At 40.7% G+C, this 19,831-nt stretch overlaps 1 protein-coding gene across 3 annotated transcripts in view; it reads right to left on the bottom strand.

Annotated features, from left to right (window-relative positions):
• Window positions 1–19,831, bottom strand: part of ncalda (neurocalcin delta a) — a 66,465-nt gene that overhangs the window by 8,095 nt on the left and 38,539 nt on the right. For 2 of the 3 annotated variants that reach the window (XM_026185674.1, XM_026185675.1), the window contains one exon: window positions 6,053–6,462. In XM_026185674.1, coding sequence (XP_026041459.1) covers window positions 6,053–6,430 — 378 coding nt within the window. In that variant the 5' untranslated portion in view covers window positions 6,431–6,462. Of the gene's footprint in view, window positions 1–6,052; window positions 6,463–13,326; window positions 13,438–19,831 lie in introns of those variants that run through there. The other variant, XM_026185676.1, reaches the window with a different exon arrangement.

The raw sequence follows: 19,831 nt of genomic DNA, 5'->3' as shown, positions 1-19,831 counted from the left end.
TCCTGACGCAGTCTATGTGCTGAAGATTTTGACCTGTTCAGTTTTGTAAGAGATCGTCTATTCTGTTTTTGTAACTAGGAGACTTTCTGGGTCATTATAAAAACTCTACTACAAAACTACAGTTTGAATAGCTCACTCCCTGCTTTTTTAAAGGTTACCACATTTGCAACTACATAATCTTACTTTTGGACACCACTAGAGTAGCTTTGCATAATTCGCAGTTCATAATAATGCTTATTTAAACTAAACATTGTGATTGGCTGTCCCTCGCACATATACCCCCTGGTTTGTCCATCCATTCGTCCTTTCACTTAACTACTTATCCAGAGAGTCCCCTGTGATATTTGCTTTATTGATATTAGGGACATTTATGGTGACAAACACGCCGGTTATTGAGCATATTTCCACAGTATGTCCACCTGTTCAGAAGTGATTCCAATATGCCAGCTTGTTGCACTGCGTCGCCGCGCTGTGACTGCGTATTTGCACTTTAGGTAGCGAGGCTTGGAGACCAACACACAGTCTATTTATCAGTGTTGTGTCTCCTTTGCTTTCTGTTGCATTGCAGGCTGTTTGGCAGTAAACAGTGAAATCACAGCCCACTCTGTCTCTAATAAGGAGGCGGTTTTGAGGGGAATGGGAGCTGACATGTGAACAGATGAGGGATGATTGTGATTACAGTGCAGCCAGAGCTTTATATAGGTGCTGGTTATGCTGCCTATTACCAAAGCGGCAGGGCAGCTCGGGAGTTCAGGGACAAGAAGCAGCCAGAGTGACTTCACTTTGGAGATGGGTCTGTTATTAATTGGCATCCTTTGAGGTGCTGTGAGTAAAGTGAGCTGGTGTTGCATGTTAGGGATTTAGCTGCTCATCTAATCCAGCGAAGCAACACGCTGTACAATAAGCTCACATTTCTAAATCCCCAAATTACAAGCAGCCAGTAAGAAGTGAAGCGACGTGTGAAGCTAAGGACGCTGAGCCCAAGAGAGTCGGAGGATTTTTCTTCAGAACTTTCTAAAAGGATGATTCTGTGAATACGATACTTGGAAATTCCACCTTTTGGTTTTTCCAGTAAACTATTGTTTGCTTCAGCTTCATCAGGGAACAAACTATACTGGTCTGTGCACTCAATTTGGTTGCCCCAACAACCTTTGTAATAATTGGATTCGTTTGGTGTGTTTCATGTTTTGAACAGGCTCTATATAAGAAGCCAACACCAGAGGACAATCTTCTACTTCTTATTTTAAAGGCTTAATCACTGCTAACCAACTAACCTCGGCCCTTCCTGTCTCACTTACGACTTCACTGAAGATGACATCATTCAACAGCCGAGGCATCTTTTTCTTTGGAGCTCTGTTGCAAGTAGGAGGAAAATACCGCAGAACAAGGACTACCAACGAGAGCTTTAGCTTCACTGGGCCTTGGATTTCAGCAGTTATAAATTCATTTTTTTTCCCGGCTGAGAACCATGGCCTCGACTAATAGTCGAATATAGAAAAAACCAGAAGGGGCGTGTTTGGAGGTGTTGTCTCCTGAAATTCAGATAATTTATCTCCAATTACAATGAAATTACCACAGAAATGAGAGATTGTTCATTATTCTTAAGCTTCCTTTTAAATGTGCTCATACGTTATTTCATTAGACTGACATTTCAAATTAGGAAGTGTGTCATCAGTGACAGTTGTTCATTGGAAAAGTGAGTATTTTTTCCTACATAGTCACACTTTTTGTTACTGCAAATTTTCTAGAAATACTGTGATAAATTTAGAGGCTATATCGCTACCTGTCATGTTACTGAATAACACCGGCTTTACCCGAGTTAGCCTCCTAAACCAAAAGTAAAGCCAGTTCCTCAGCCTTTGTCTTTCTTCCCCTGCATCCAAAGACAACAATCTTTGTCTTAATAAGTCAGGTCTTTCTGTGGTCTTTCTCTTCACATATGACACCCTGCCAAATGCTGTATCCTCCCTACAGTAATTGCCTGTCTCCATATCAACTCTCACTTCCCACTCTTACTTTGGATTCTTGTTATATCTCCTGGACTTAGCCTGGGCATTTTTTTCTCCTCCGCCAGTAAATTTCTTATAATTTATCTGTAGCACCTGTGTAGGTTTCTTTTTTTTTAAATTGTAGAGTCAAGCTTCAGCCATCTAAGTAGTACCCATTGTGCAGCCTGAATGTCACAGGGAGAGAGAAGGCTCTTTCATGTGCCTTGAGCAAGCACACAATAATGTCTCCAGTGAAGCCAGAAACAAAGGCACAGGTGTGTGAGGGCAAATACAGAGAAAAAGACCTAGCCACTTGTAAGAGTGAAGGAGAAGAAAAGCAGGATTGCATAGGGCTCTTGGTTTTTACCTTCCCTCCGTATAATACAGGAAATGATGTGAAAAAGGCACCATTGACAGAGGAAGAAATGCAAAGAGTGAGGGAGGGCTTCAGCTTGGTCAGACTTATTTGTGGAGCCGGCTGAGCACCGTTTGAGTTGGTCAGCAGTAGCTACACAAACACAACACAGAGTCTCTCGTATCACCCTCACACCATAGCTGAATATGTTTCCCACGGCGACTTTATCCGCCCGAGCAGCCGTCTATTCATCTACTCTGCTATTCTGTTCAGTCCCTAAATTACTAGTATGAATGCTCTCTGCCATCTTCTTTTTTGCCAGTGGAGACAATGGACGTCCCTCTGTGCTCGTCTGCTCTGCTGAAGGCACCTGGTTTCAGATGAAAGGTAGACAGAGGGTAGATATCAACTATTGATGAGACAGAGTTCAGATTTTGTCATTATCTGAAAAGGATGATCCGGGCTGGCGGTGATCCATCCAATTCAATTACTCTCACAGCAAAGATAATTATGATCATCACCAACATTTACACACTCTCTGCAGGAGAGAGCATTAGCTAGCTGGGAAAAGCTGGAGCTCCCAGGCACAATGGCGAACGGAGGCGAGAGTGCATGGGAAATATGAAGACCACAGTGGGGGAACAGACAGGGTCCTTAGAGTGAAGCACTGGCAAGTGATATTAAGATAAGATATTCTCACATGAATATAGAGGAGAATATGAATGATCACAAAAGAAGACAGAAGAGCTCGTGTGATTATTGTACTTGAGTGAACAAGGCTCTGTTTGGATGACGTTCAGCATGTTTAACATACGTCCAGCTAGTTTTGACCATTACTACGCCACCATTTGTACATGTGAGGTTGAAGACACTGTCTTATCTTTAGAGGTATTTGGTAAAGCACATTTAAAACGTGATAATGGTGCTAGATTCAGCCATTGGACCAACAAGGTGATTGCAATTCATTCTGAGCTAGACAATAATGTATATAATAAACCAAGCAATACATGGGAGCTGGTGCTGGTGGTGCTACTTGGAAATATCAGGGAACCAGAAAGGTCTACAGGCACTTGGATGCAGGGCTACTACTGTTAATCGTTCACCATTATCACCAGGACACAGATACACAGGAGAAAATGAATGCATTTACCTTTATGAGTCACCTGTCGGATCTGCCATCTGATTCTACTGGAAGCAGCGTGTGACTGTGATCACACTAATCTGAAGGCTTTAGTCAGATTCAAGGATTCTTTTTTAACTTTAGCAATTCCTTTTAAAGGTCTGTCTGAAACCTTTTCTCTAAAATAACGTTTTCAAAATCAGAGGCAGAGCCTGGAGCTTCCAGACCCCTCTTCTGTGGAACCAGCTCCCAGTCTACCTTTAAGCTTAGGCTTAAAACTTTCCTCTTTGATGAAAGTTATAGTTAAGGCTTAAGGTTTCCCTGAATCCTCCCATAGTTAAGATGTAATAGGCCTAGCCTGCTGGGGGCTTACGCTTATGCCGAGTGTTTCTTTGTCCCTCACCTCACCTATGTGTTCATACATGTAATTTTCAGCAGTTATTAAACTCTGGCTTACTCTCTTATGATTTGCCTTTTATCTAATATCTCTCCTCTTTTTCCTCAGCTGGTCACGGGCCATGGCTGCCCCTCCCTGAGCCTGACTGAGGTTTCTTCCTGTTAAATGGGAGTTCTTCCTTCCCACTCTCACCAAGTGCTTGTTCACTGTCTTATTGTTGGGGTTTTGTTCTAATAATGTGCGGTTTTATCTTACAATATAAAACACTTTTGGGCGACTGTTGTTATGAATTGGCGTGATTTAAATAAAGCTGAATTAAACTGAATTAAAGCAAGCCTTTTCTCTGCAGAGGCAAGGGGCCCTAAACCAGACCACAAGCCAAAGACGAAAATAGATGAACATAGCGTGCACGTCTGCACGTGACACTAAAAAGTTAAGATGGCACAGAGTTCTTCATAATCATGCACTTCTTAAAGCGTTACCATTTGCAACATACTTGCACTCACACGTGCTCCTTCAAAATTCATTCATATTCACATCAGCTGAATAGACGCGAGCATCTGAGTCACTGCTTTCTGTTCTTTTGTCCTTGTGAACAGTGACACCTTTTACTGGAAAATGGGCAGGGGGTTTATGGCGTCAGTGTGTAGAAAGAAGTGCCAGTGTGAAGTCTGACTAATAGTGGTCTTAAAGTAATGGGACTAATTTAGCCTTGAATCAATGATAGGTGAAGCAACACAGCCTGGCTAGCTCAGGTTTAAGGCATTGTCATGTAAACGGTGGTTCAGATTGTGCTGAGAGAAAGTAAAGCCACCATGCATTGGTGAAAAGAAAATCAATTATATTCACAGCACTTATTATTATAGATGCCAGAATGAACATTTTTAGGGCAACAAAGAGTTAATCCACAGCACGCTGGATGGGATGACTCATAGAGACCACCCCAAACACAAATATCATCAAGCTGCCTTGTGCCTTAAACTATTCAGACCATGTTAGCACGTATCAGTTTTTATTTCATTACAATTATCCACCAATATATCACTGCTTAATTCCTTTTAGTCACCTCCTCCTCAGCCATATAGAGCCATAGTAACACACACAGATGTATAGTCACAAATGCGCACACACTGCATTCCTTTTGGGTTAATCTGTAAAAAATAATTGCTTCTTCTCATTGCTTCCTGTTCTTCCTCCATCCCGCCTTCCCCTCATTATCAGGATACACAACATAAATGGCCTGTTTTGAAAATGGCTCACACACTGAAGATCTGATGAGAGTAATTTGAGTGAAACTGCAGTGGGAGAGACTGGCCGGCATGTAATTGTGAAGGAAGTCAAATATAAACTGTGTTTGTGCGTGTGTACATGAAATAGTCTGTTTACACGAAAGGCTTTTGCAGGAAATGCCACCCACGCTCGGCTTTTATCCTGCTTTTCTGTCTTAAAGGTGAGCTGTACCTGGCTACACGGATCAGAAAGCAGCTGTTGAATTTTTCACAGAAAAACAAAATGTGGCTTATTTCAAAATGATCAGAGTTTGTATTGCATTTCATCTGTTTCTTTTATTTCCTTTTCTTTCTTGGACGTTTGAAAGTCTGCATAGTGTGCTGCGCTTTTTAGTCTGCCTTCATTATCTTAATAAATAACAACAGGTGAGCAAGCAGTGTGATTTAATACAGACGTGCCTCCTCATCTGCCCAGCGCTGTAGCTTATTCTGGTGAAACATGCACTCAAACATGACAGGGCAAGAAATAATAGAACCTGCAAGCCAAAAGGATACTGAAAGCGATGTAGCCAGTGTGGATTAGGCTGAGCCCGAGTTCCATTTGTTCCTGTAAAAGGTGTGGAGCAGAGGGAAAATCTGCTCTTCTCCTATCATGACAGGGCTACAAGCTATATATAAGATGGAGCTGAGCTAATTAATCTCTGACTGTTTCCAAAACTGCTTTTACTTGGCAGCACAATGAATGTTTCCAATCAATCCAAGTGTACCTTTTAAGTACACTGACATTTTAATGCTGGCAATAAATAAGGGCCTGAATGACGTAGCTCTCAAAAATCATGTCAATGTGGAGTCACATCCAGCACCATGAAGAGTGCTGGAGGCCACAGTGATGTTAGATGTTCTCCTTGGTAGGAAATTTTCTGTATTTTAGACACTTTTCCACAATCTACACAGAAGACTCACCTGCACAATCTCCAGCATCTCAGCTTTACTGATGTACCCGTTCCCGTCCAGGTCGTACATACTGAAGGCCCATTTCAGCTTCTGCTCCAGCTTGCCGCGCGACGTCACACTCAGTGCGATGATAAACTCCCGAAAGTCTATTGTCCCATCCCCGTTAGCGTCGAACGTGCGGAAGACGTGTTCGGCGAACTTTGAAGCGTCTCCGTAGGGGAAGAAGTTACCGTAGATCTTCTTGAACTCCTCCATGGAGAGGTTCCCGCTGGGGCAGTCCCTGAGGAAGCCCTTGTACCACTCCTGGATCTCGTGCTCGGTGAAGTCGGTGCTCTCCAGCAGGTCCTGCATCACCTCAGGGCGGAGCTTGCTGTTCTGCTTCCCCATGTCGTCGGTCCTGTCAATCACTCAGCTCACAGCTGGGAACACAGAGAAGACAACGAGCTTGATTTTGAGATGTGACAAAAGTAATAATGTATTTTCTAGTGCTTTTAGCGTTAACCGCTGCAACCATCTTTGTATTTTCCCATAACTCCATGAGTCATGTTACACATCCACGAAGAACAAATGTCTATTAGTGTGAGACATTCATTGAAAAAAAGTTTTGCAAGGGCGACTGTTGCATACATTTTTCCACTGAAGAGTTGCTCAGTTTAGACCTGTGCTGTGTTATCAACTAGTAAAATCAAATGTGTCTGTTTTTCTTTATAAAGCACAAGTTCATATTTGGACTATCAGCTACACAGATGAGCTAGCTGCTGTCTCCTTTAGTAGCTTCGCCTGATATGAAGCAAAAATGTAAGCAAGCCCCTCAGACGTTACGTTGATCACTCCTTTTTTAAAACTAATGGAACTTTCCATGGAAAATAAAAATAGCTCTGTGGACCCTGAGTGCACACAGCACCAAAAGTACATGGATTTAATTACTCTATAAAATCTCCGCAAACACACTTAACTGGCTTAGATGCGCTGGAAGGAAAAGGCAGTACAGTCAAATGATTTGGAGACTGATCTGCTTAACAAACATCGTTCAGATTCATAACCTCTCGAGAAAGACAATTTCTCTATTGTCTTCCTGGAACTTGTGATATCAGTGTTTGCGGTCCAGGGCCCGTATCCCTAAAGATTCTGAGAATCCTCTCAGAGAGCTCCTAACTTAACCTAAAAATTCCTTGCCAGGAGTTTTAGCTTAGAAGTGATTCCAGAACATTTTCAGTGAACTCTGAGCAAGGAATGGATGGAAAATCCTATCTTAGTGAGGAGGTGTGGTTGACCCCGTTGCTAGGTATGAGTCATCATTTCAAAAGCCGTGATTGGTTGATCCTACAAGTTTGATGGAAATGAGCTTTTGGTGATAATGAGCAAAGGATGTACCCTCAAATCAATAAACATATTATATACTCTAATCTTATGCTGACTGTAATTGTAAATAATATTTCACATTCAAGAAAATATCTGGAAAATGAATAGTAAGCTGTAGGGGTTATAGCCATTAGAATCTAAAATATGTGAAAACTTAAACTCATTACACCCTGTTCAAATAATGATTCGTGTCTTATTTGCTCATATTAATATCCTAGCTGGCACATTTTGTACTTTCACTCCCATATGGACCCCGTTGAAAACAAGATGGCCTATCTCAAGAGGCTGTCCTTAATGAAGTAGAAATCACAACGTTACAAGTCCAGTGTGGTCTTAACGAGGGTAACACGGCTCAGCTTTTAGCAATGTCTGTGATTGCAGACCCAAGTCATCACTGCTGCATTGTTGCATTTTCCCGGTTGCCAAATACCTCGGGGTTGTGATTACTTTCGTCTCCGGTGTAATAGCGTTGTGGCGTCGAGTTGGTGAAGTAATTGCATCTCTAAGGAGATCCACCACAAACATGATTCCTGCACGATCCAATCTGTAGCATCTCAATAATTCCCTGTCATCCAGTGTTTGCAGGACATCTCTCCTGCCTCTTCTGTTGGCCATTTTGTGCAGCTGCTTAGGGGAACTCCTAAGCCACTAAAAGTCCTCTTCCCTGCTCTTAGCAGATCTCGCCTTAGGAGCCCTTTTAAGCGCTAGGAATCTTGAGGAATAGCTTTTATATTAACTGGGATTGTCGTGTCACTTTTAGGGGAAATTCTAAGAAAACGTCATGACTCTGAGAATTTTCTTAGAATTTGGCCGCTAGGAGCCACTTTTTGCACAAAGATTCTTTAGGGATACGGGCCCAGATCTTTATAAAGAGGTTAAAGCTTTACGATCCCCATCTGCAGGCTCTGAGCTGAAATGTTCATGTAAAATGAGAATGTTTACTTAAAGTAGCGACAATGATGATTCATTAACTGGGCCTTTATTTGAGCTAGAGCAAATGGACCATTGTATTACTTTTAAGACAGTAAAAGCGACGGCGCTCATAAAAGCTGCTCATTAGATTTCGTGTTGAGCAATTGGTGACTGCTGGCTAAGAAGATCATGAAACTTCTCAGGGAGCTGATGTTTATTTGTGTATTTACTTTATTCTTTTATGTGTCTTTAAATCACCCAGTATTTCACCGTTTCCTAGTTAGGCTATATAAAATGAAAATGCTTAACAGCTGGGTCATTCAAATACCCAAGCACACTGTTTCTTCTTAAAATGTCCACTCCCAAGCACAATCGTGTTATATAATGCCACTTTTGTTTTGTCTGCAGTCAATTATGATATTATTTCTTGATGACGCGTTATTTATTTTCTTTCTTACTGCACTGGAGACTCAGTAAGGCATGGAAATACTAACAAATACAGCTTTTAAGTGGTCTTATCTGCCCTTTTGGTGACACAAACAGGAAGTGCTTGCTCCTAATCTCAGAGAGATTGCGCTCTCATTACACTAACTATAGTGTCAGTGTGTATGTGAGTGTACAATATATGCACAGGCATATTTTTCAGTATGAATGCAATCAAAGTATATTTAGAAGTACCAAGCTATGGTGACTGCATATGCTTTGGAATTCATGTGTTGAGGCTGTGTACATTTGTGTACAGTATATATTCAGCTCTGTGCGATGTGCTGTTAGGCCTGCCTTGGCCTGCACTCTGAAAAGGAAATGAGTCACTTATGTCCTCAAAACCACCATGAATAAAAGCATGTTTTAGGAAACCATAGGAAATGAAAGCCTCTTTTTTTACGTCACGACGAACAGCTCGTTCACAGTACTGAATACTGCAATCTCAGAGAGAAATGAGAAGCAAAAAAAGAAGGTGACTTCTTTGCAGTCCCACCCACCAGCAAGTTCAGGTCATATCAAGGTATGACTAAGGCCGTCACCAAGGAAAAATATCCCCAGTGTAAGCAAGGCTATTTGAGAAGTGATAAGTTAAGTGAGTGCTGAATTATCTGAGCTGCAGCCGTGCTCTAAATCATGGTACAATAACCAGGCAGGCGCTATAGAACAGCTACCACTTCTCTTCAGTAAACATGGCGATGAAAAGTGCCCTGATGCTTGGGGTGCTATGGTCATAATCAACTGCTTGAGTACCATGTGACTGATGACACTTATACAATCGCCTTTGTTTACTTTTTATTAAACGACTTCTGCTAACACGTAGGGCACAACAAAGAACTGCAGTGGACTGAAAATGTGGGCCGGGGAGATGTTAGCACATACAGCATGCGCGCTATAATCCCAAAGTATGAATTCTGACAAAAGTTAAACAGGACTAAATGGTCAAAAACTTTACAGCGGTGTCAAAGAGTATGCAGGGCTTGAACTTCTCTCCTTTTTGTTTGTCACACAGCTGTTTCTCTAGCTTTTCTGTGAGCAACCAAACGCAGCGGTACGAAGGCCTACGGCAAGAGAATGTCCCCATATCTAAACAATTATCACGTCTTGCCTCATGATATTACAGCTGGCTTTTTCTCTCCGAGTGGCCAATATAAACACTGTATTTCCAACATGGTCAGACACCACAAATTCATTTTCTTTTTCTTTCCAACTGCTCTAAAAAACAGCAGCTATGCAAGCAGCACTAAAGGTGGTCCTAAGCCCAGCTGCACTTTGAGCTACATTCTTAAGATGCGAGGCCGACATCTTAAGATGTCTACGGAATAAAGATGCAACAGCAAGATGTCCATTATAATTTCAGGCCTCAGTGAGACTGGATGCATTCAGACTTATATCATGTTCAATGTTGCAAACAAGATCAGAAGTTTTACAATTAATATTTAAGGGAACATGAATCCAGCAGCAGGTAATGGAAATAACATTGGTATTTATCCAGTATATATACTGGGAATTGTGCGTGTCTTTAGAGAATTTCACTGCAACCTATCACATATGGTAGATATTACACTGTGAAGGTGTAACATCTACCATAGAGAGATGCTGCTAATGTAACCAAATGTGGCTGCAAAGCTTGTACAGAATATGAAACATTAAGCTATTTGTTTCTACACCAAGTCTTTAGTTACAATTTTGACACTATTCGGAAATAAAAATGAAGCAGTGCTTACTTTCAGGTGGTTTCTTCAGTGTGCAATGGTGCACTCTCTTTTATTAGATGATTCATAGAAAGAAATACATTCAAGGCCTTTAAAATTAAATGAAAGGAAATGACGGACACATGTGATTTTTCATTTTTCTTCTTTGAAGCAGGTGAAGCTGAACAAAGGTTTTGGTTGAATAACTTTCAAAAGCTCTGACTTAGTGCCAATTACCACACTGACCGAATGTCAGCAACGGACCCTCGGAGCGGTTACACCAGAGTCTGTCGCCAAGCACTTCACCTAATGAAATCCACAGCCGTGACCCTGTCTGCTGCTCTAACACCAGCCTGCGTACACACACAGACACATGCACACTTACAAATCTGTAATTAGTGACCCACTGTGCCCTGTCACCTGCTATTTCCAGCGCGTACATATACGCTCACACAGCCCACTCACCCCACACACCGCTGCAGCCATGAAACCACTCTGCCAGTCCCGATGACATGCTTAGCCAACCGAGGATGCTCCTGGCAACCCACTTGATGATGACATGGATTTTCAGCTGAAGCCTGTATGTGTTTTTTTCTGGACCACTGGAAGTTCTACGTTTTGTGGTGGTTTCATCTTCATGTGGTCTTTTTTTTAATGACCAAAAAGTTCCTCAAGGAGAGAAAAAAACAAAACTGGCTACTTCTATAATGGATAGCGATTCTTGCGAGTAACATTATCATTAATAAATTCATGTTATTGAAAAATGATTTTCGCTATCCTTGGTAAAAATACACAAAGGGGACTGTAAAACTCTGATCTAAAGGCCTGGCAATCCTTAGGACAACAAATCAGATAGATGTCTATGTATATGTACTGCAATGTGCACAAAGGATTGACAGCAGCTGACATTAAAACGAGTAGGCACTGCTGAGTGACAGGACACGTGTCAGAGCGTCTCAAGGCTGCTGCATCCTTCAGTGTGCTCTTCAGAACGTCAGACAGTGGAAAAGCTGGTTTCTTGCATTTCAGGCTGGGGGTGCTAAGTCCTCATAATATGTCCTCCAAAAAAGCCTACACTCTTGTGTTAGATAGGCTAATAGATGGTCCCATTTGAGTTTTGGGCTTCTTCTAAGCTTTACTGTAAGCTGTAGTTCCAAGCATGCCTAGGAACCCACTGTCATGAGCAGATTATCTACTGTGTGGAAGATGGATAGTGGTCCTGGATAGTGGATCCAGGCCAACGTTAGTGATTTTTGCTGGATTTTAAGACGTTTAAACTCTAGCAGTGACCTGTAGTAGTCGAAATTTTTCAGGTTTTCATCCTAGATGTCTTTTTATGATAATCAGTTGCAGGTTAAGCAAACAGGGTAAGGATCTTATCTTGGTTTCTAATTACTACACATGGAAAACCTTGAAGGTAATGTAGTGACATCCAATTTCAGCCTCAATGTAAACACAGGGATTAAGTGGTTCCAAGGCACAATGGGGGCTTGGCTTAATCACTGACACTGGGTAAGAGGTAGGCTGTGTGTTGGACATGGCGTCGGTCCAGATACTAACACTCAGACCTTCACGATCACATCCTCACCTCCGCTGCTAGGATCACCAATTAATCTAACATGCATGTCTTTGGATTGTTTGAGGAAACTGGTGCGCTTGGAGAGAAGCCACGCAGGCACAAAAAGTTCAAGTGAGAGCATCAAAGACACTTTTACTGTTGAATATGACTTCAGAAATTGACTTCTACTTCATCAGTTGATTTATTTTAGTTGTTGTAGGGAGAGGGAGACAGCAGCTGCAGCATTCTTTAAACACCAAATGAACTATCATTCAAAATGAGCACAGTCATTCAGATTGAAGTAAAGTCTATGCACATCTGGTTGACTACGGCTTGGATTCACATTCACAATTTACAGTCCTTTCAGCTTTGCTGAAGAGACTTTCTGATCACTTCCCCGGTGGACAAAATCATTTCTTTGTAAAACAAAGGTTGCAATCAAATTGTATGAACATGTTTATGAGACAAGTGAAAGAAGAGAATACATATTCAGTAAATATTTGTAGTATCGATATGAATCTTATAGAGTCTTTCATCTTTTTCCTCTTTGATTCATAAACTCCTCACCTTTCTCTTGCACCTTGTTTTTCCATTATTTAAATGCTCTTCATCCTCAGCATTATTTCAACCTACACACGACCAGCTCTCTCTTAAGAGGCAATTCCACTGCAGTTACCATAGTAACATTCAGCAAAATCATAGAGCCATTGATGAGATTTCTGGCTGCATGCACAGCAGACACATGCACATGGGTAAAAAAGCACACACACACACACACACACACACACACACACACACACACACACACACACACACACACACACACACACACACACACACACAGTACTCTCAATCAAATACACTGTGCTCTGTGTGTAGGTGTATGATAATGGTGGGGGGTGCAGAAATGTGAGGTGCAGTACCAACTGTGGTTAACTGCTAAACAAATTCAAAAAAGGTAATAAAATGTTAAGATGGAAAGAGAAAGTCAAATAACCGTAATCACAACTGGGTAAAATTGGCCAACGCTACAGTGGTCTGCATGAATCCTCCATTTGAAGCATCCATTCAGTTTTTTATACACCGATCAATTCCAGATAGAGACGTGCAGCTTGGTAACTACAGTTCTTAATTCCTTGAGGGATGTAAACAGGAAATCTAATGCTGCAACATCTTGAGGCCAGATTTCTTTTTGTCTATTGCTGTCTCATACGTGCCATTCTTCTCATGCTTGCATTCACACTGACACGTACGACTACATGCACAAGAAATACCTGCGTGGTGGACCTGGAGCTGTCAAAAAGTCGAGTGGAGAATGATGCGCACTTCTCATTCTCAGTATTTGCAATCTTTGCTGCGTAGCAGAAGAGGAGGAAGCAGCAAGCAATTTTTGTCCAGAAGGAGGAATATACTGCAGATGGTAATATAAATGTTAGCTAGCTACGTTTATCTTTTTTTTTTAAGACACTGATGTCTGTGGATTGGTTTGCTGTTTAGATGTCACCATAGCTGTTGCACAGAATAATACATGGTCTAATAAGCATGATGAATGTAGAATTTTAAGGATTGATACCAGTATCGATATTTGGCAATGTAAAAATCAGATATTCTCATAAATCTGTCGATGCTGTTTTGGGTTTTTTTGTGTTTGCGGTGTTCCAAACATCTGCATTGCCAACAGGGAATTTGCAGAATATCATCTGGTGGATAAACTATGCAAAATCAACATGGTTGAAGGGTGTTTCTCCTGCCTCTTCTTTACTTTTTTAATTTGATTGTTTGCTTGTTATATAGTTAATATCGGCCGATACTGTCGGCCTGCAGATAAATCGGTCAACACTTACACTCTGTGCAGTAAGTAAATAGTATACATGGAAAACAAGATGAAAGTGTACTAGCAACCCCCCCAAATTGAGGCACAATGTTTTTATTCACATAAAATCAGCTGGATGTTCTGAGTCCTGAAGCAAACAACATATCAACAGCCCATTCTTCCTAAAGTGTACATTATGAACGATTACAGATAAAATATTTTTACAGTAAAACCCAAACTATACCTAAACTGCCCCAATAGCTGCCCCTTATTGAAATCACAAGCAGCAGCACTGCACCAGTTGCCTGTGTAGACAGAATCTTGAATGGAGAAGACTAACAAAAATAAATGTGTGGATTTTAAGATGTGGGCTTGCTGTGAAAACCTGATAACTCTGGAGAAACAATAGTTGTCTCACAAGTAAGGAGGTAAATTTTTCCAGGTTTTCTCACCAAATATGCCACGAGATGTTGAATTTTTCTTTTTAAATGAAGTCGAAAATTGTTGCTTGAAATATTGTTTTAGCTGTGTTCTCTATAATTTCCGTTCCTTTCTTACACACTGACCATTTTGAGAAAAACATACAGTTAATGAACAAAATCTACCAATTCATTTAGTCATTGTTTCTTAAAAGTAAAAAAAAAAAAATTACTCTAAAAGACGTTGCTGTTATTTTGCAATTTGTGATAAAATGATGAAATAGCAGTTCTATTTCTTCAACCAATCCAATAAAATTAGCTAATTAGCTTAACTGTATCTTCTAATTCAACCTTGTAAATCCAGTTTTTCACGAATGCCTGGGTGGTATAAATGACTATAACACCTTGGAGAACAGGTACAGCTATCAATGCAATGTAGTTGGAATCATTTGTATTGTAATTAACTTTCACTGGTATCTTGGTTTCCAAAACTGAAGCGTGCTGAATTAGCTAATCACATCAGACTAGCACAGTAGTGAACTCACTGTGTTTACCGTTTTATTCCCTGGCTATCTTTTAACAGGGACTAGACTGTAAAAAAGAAAAACAGAATCTCAAAATTGCTAGTTTTCCTCCCATGTTGGAAAAAATGTTGGTACAAAGTGGCATTTGGTAACTGGTAGCTGGTTAGCATGCTAATTCACCAGATTACTATCTAGTATATAGATTGTAATTTCAATCAGAAGCCGTAGTAGTATTTCTAGGGTAAAACTGAAGCGCTGCAATGTAACAAGTTTGTAGAACTGGGCTGTGATGCCTACACACAGGGATGCAGTCACACATGGAATACCTGGGATGCTTAACTCCATGTAACTCATTTGCTTATACAGATACAGATCCTGTTTTTATGTCAGGATCCAAAGACTGCTGTTCTCTTTGGATCTGTTGAAGCTATATCAGAGAGTTCTGTCAGTTTTACTCCCTATCACCTCAACTCGTGCATACACTGTCTGACTCGTACAAGGGTGGCTGTAGCTCAGGCGGTAGAACAGGTCAGGTTTCAACTGATTGAAAGGTTGGTGGTTCAATTCCTGGCTTCCCCTAGTCTGCATGCCAAATATCCTTGGGCAAGATACTAACCCCAAATTGCTCTCTGATGCATCCATCGGAATATGAACGCGTGTGAATGTTACCTAGAAAAATGTCACTTAGAAAAATGTGCTAGTGTGAATGGGGCTATATAGGAACCAGTCCATTTACCATTTACACTATAATACATGGAATCCGTGTTATGCAATGGTGATGTTATTGATAAATGTGGCAAACAAATATGAGATTTTGAGTATAAGATACAGAAACCTGTTCTAAAAGGTTTTCATTAAGTGCAGGGATACTTCATTTGGAAAGCTTTCTTCTATTTGCTAAAGCACTTTGCATGACACTGCTAATTTTTAATTCATAGGGCTTTTATTATATTATATTTATATGCCGCATATATCTGAATGGAAAGTGCAGATGCAAAATCTGCACTTGGGAGAGCAGTTTGGGATGCAACCCCTGAATAAAACATATATATTCATCGGATCTCCAAGAGACTGTGAGGTGCAAATATAAAGCAGTCATTTTGTTGTTTTTAGGAGAGTGACTGAAAAAGAAATGGCAGTATTGTTAAAAAAAGAGAGAGAGAAAGTTTCCCATGTTTTTTTTAGAAACATCTGCAGCAGTTTAAGTCTCCAGAACAATGGACAGCAGGAATGAAAGGGGAGGGGGAGTACAACAGAGAAGGACACACAAAAATAGACATTAAAATAAGAAAGAAAATGCTGAGGAATGGATGACTACTCTTTCTGCTTATATCCTGCTGAGCCTGAGGAAACCCACCTCCTGCCCCAGCAGGAAAACTGTACAACAATTCAAATTATTCATCACTTAACTTGGGGGGGTTAAGGCCTTTGGTACATGTTTCAAATGAATCTTCATTAACTACAGTAGTAAGGCAAATCTCTAACCAGTCTGTAACTTCCACTGGTACCAAAGAGGCCTCCAACTGGCTAGTCAGCAGGTGGATAGAAGGTGACTCTAAAACCTTTAAAGTAGGACGTGTGAGTTTGCAGCAGTTGGAGTGAAGTCTGTCTTTCTAGGATCGAACTCCTTGTTTCGTCTCAGTTTGTTTGGCTCTTTCCCGTTAAGTCGCTACCAAACCAGAGACAGCATTTGAAGTCTTGTCACATTGATTGTTGCTAGCTGGTTAGCTGCCCACGATCGTTATTTTCAGCTGTTATACTTTTAAAAGGCCTTCTTAGTCTTCATTAGGTTGCTATGGTAACAGACCTGATAGCGGGTGGATGAGTAGGCAACCGCACACACTGTAGTGTCTATTGATTTAGGAGCAAAAGGAGCGATCCAGTGAGATGCACAAGATGACACACTTCCTCAAGTCAATTTTATAATCAGCTTAAAGGTTATGTAATTCAATCTGTGAAGCTGCAGTGCAGAGATCTGTGGCCATGCTAAAGGTATTAAACATTAATTAATTTTAATAATTATTTATACAGGCTTGTTTATTTGCATTAGATGTACAAATGTATGATGGCCCAATGAATCTGTAGAATAACAACAACATCTCAGCTCAACTATTTTGACTGTTATGAGAATCAGGTCTGGTTGCATGCCTGTGTGGAAAACTGTTCTTCTCTTCTGTGTCCGAGAGAAAACGACCCCTGCCTTGTACTCCGAGGTCGTGTCTAATTTGCTTGGCTCTCCATCTGTGTAGCCCTGGTGGGAGCGCTCTGTCTGCCTGGCACTAGATCATTGGACCTGCTAAATTGGTTGGATGACTAACTCCTGGGGCCCAACAGGGGGAAACAGAATAGATGTCTGCCCTGCTGTTATTGTGGTGATTACGTCTGAGGTCTGCTGCTAAATTTCATACAAGTGAGTTTTCTCAAATCCCAAACAGACCCCATTTAGCTCAGCTACTGAGCTTTGCACTGTTACACAGCTCTGTGGGTAGAGGTTGTCTTTGTCAGAGATAAAAGCCCAACTTCAGCTTGGAAGCTAATTGAGCTAAACCTAAATCTATGAACTTGCTTAAAACTCTACAGTCACTTTTCTATTGCACATATATTTTAACCCTTGTATGGTGTTCGGGTCTGTGAGACCCGTGTTCAGTTTTTTTCAAAAGAAAAATTAAACAATTAATTATTTTTTCACGTGTAAATGTGTTGTGTCTTTCCACTCACTCCACTTGATTATAACTGATTTATTTATAACATTTTATATAAAAGAAAAACGAGAAGCACATTAATTCATAAATGTGATCTAACAAAGTTAAAGGGAAAAAATTAACCATGTTTGCTGTTCATATGTCTTGTAATTGGGATGAAGTAAACATCTGTTGAGTAATTTAACATAAAATTGTTTGATAGTGTTAATTTGGAAAGCCAAAACTCTAGCGGGTCCACCAGACCCATGAACACTGGCTGAGTAACAAAAATACGAACACCACACAAGGGTTAATACAAGAACCCAATGAAAGGTCCTGAGATCCTAGCTATTTCATTCTACCGTATGCCTATTTCAGTTATTAGCGCATACATTTATATGTATAGGTAACTATAATTTGTGATTAATAATAAAGTATAATGTTAGTGATGGTGATTATAAAGCGTTACCAAGAAAACTTCACGGTGCTGTGTACTACCACATGACAGCACTGTGGAATAAACCTTTAAATGTTCTCCTTCAGACGAGTCAGGACAGCTAATGGCACAAGTTCATAGTGACATCCCAGAGAAAGCAGCAGAGGATGACAAAATAGCACTCTAAGAATAGCAGTCGCACTGAAATCATTCCAGAGTTGGACTAGAACACAAACTTGACGTAGAAATCACCCAAATTTCCAAGATTTATGGTATCACGGCTTTTGACTTTCATGGACTGATTCCCAGAAGTTGCATGTGGTCGGTTTACATTGTCATAACTGGTGCAGACATCAGTTCCCAGATCCACATGGATCTGGGAAAAATCTGAACTAGATGTCAACCTCTTATTCCACGCAAAAGGAAGAGAACAGATTAAGCAGCTTGACATTTTTCCATCACTATAATGTCAACTTTTGCCTGTGTTATTCTTTTCTTTCCAAGTGAATTTTCCGTACGAATGACGGCTGATAACAAGAAAGAAAAGCACCTGCTCAGCAGCGATAGAGTGACATGGCTGTAAACTGTGCTGAACTGAAACTGATAAAAGCTGTTTGCAGAGTAATTATAGGAGCAGCTGGGGAATGCACGTCTGTTACAGGACTGAGGGTGCGGCCTGTAACACTGTATGCATTAATGAGAGAAAGAGTGGGAAGAGAGAGAATGTGACGTGGGCAAAGCCTGAGTCTGGAGATGGTTCTGACTGAAGAATGCCCCTGGGGATGCAACAAAGCTGGCTCTGCTTCCTGTGGTGTAAGAAAATATAGAAACAGGATATAACATCACGGAAAATAACAAACAGCAGGGAAGTTACATCACAGTGTGAAGGTCAGGGGTCAGGATTAACCCGGGGAACCGGGCTGTGTTGAAGAGAGATTTTGGGGCATTAAGATTTCTGGATATTCAGACTGTCAGTCAGCTTGAATAAGTCTGTGTTGTTCCAAGTAAACTGACATTTTCTAACTGTTTGATATTAACATAATTTGCTTTAGTTTTAATGGAGCTTAATCCTGTACATTTCAATCTGTTGCCAAGTTAAGAAAGATATTTTAGGTTTGTGGCAGCAGTAATAACGACGGCCCTTTGTTTGACAGAAGAGAAACAACCGCAGGAGCTAGCTAACCAACAAAAGCCAATATATTTATTATTAAAAGTAAAGCACCTGACGTGGTCTGCAAGAACAAAAAGAATATCTTGCACAGTATCTGAGGCTCTTATTTTGAAACAGTGAACATTTGATTCCAAGACTGGAAATAAAGCCTGAAATTTATACTTATTTATGCAACAGGTTGTTTAATTTAAACATGTGCAGATTGAAGGATTTAGATATTGTTAATCATCTTTACATCAGCCTCCTGGTTTAAAGTATTTCTTTCTTATCTTTCTGTGTTTCTTTCTTTTCCACATGTCGCTTAGATGAGTTCACCTGTGCAGTAGGCCAGACTGGGTTTTGTAAATGTCAAGTTTACTGCAACATTTTTTCCCCTTTTGCTATGACTGGTATGTGGCTTTGTAAATACTCTCCCTCCCGCACTGATGTGAACATTCTGCGGACAGCCTTCTTTGCAGAATGATGTCTGCCAGCCTAGACGTCCACTATCTTTATTTGCTGTTTGGAAAAATGACATAATAACACTGATATATACTGATCTCACAGACACAGACATAACCACAGACAGACACACACATGCACACGGAAATCTCTCTTTGCCCTTCAGCGGGAGATAAAAGCTGAGTAACCATCAAACGCACAAGGTTACCACCTGTGATGATGAGGCAGAACAAAGGAGACACACATTATTGTGCGTGAGTGGAAAACAGCCACTGCAAACTGCATTAAGAGGTC

Source organism: Astatotilapia calliptera, chromosome 11 (genome assembly GCF_900246225.1).
Source record: "Astatotilapia calliptera chromosome 11, fAstCal1.2, whole genome shotgun sequence".
In the NCBI taxonomy this organism is placed as follows: domain Eukaryota; kingdom Metazoa; phylum Chordata; class Actinopteri; order Cichliformes; family Cichlidae; genus Astatotilapia; species Astatotilapia calliptera.
The sequence above is the reverse complement of the archived record's forward strand: the minus strand, read 5'-3'. Positions and strand labels throughout refer to the sequence as shown.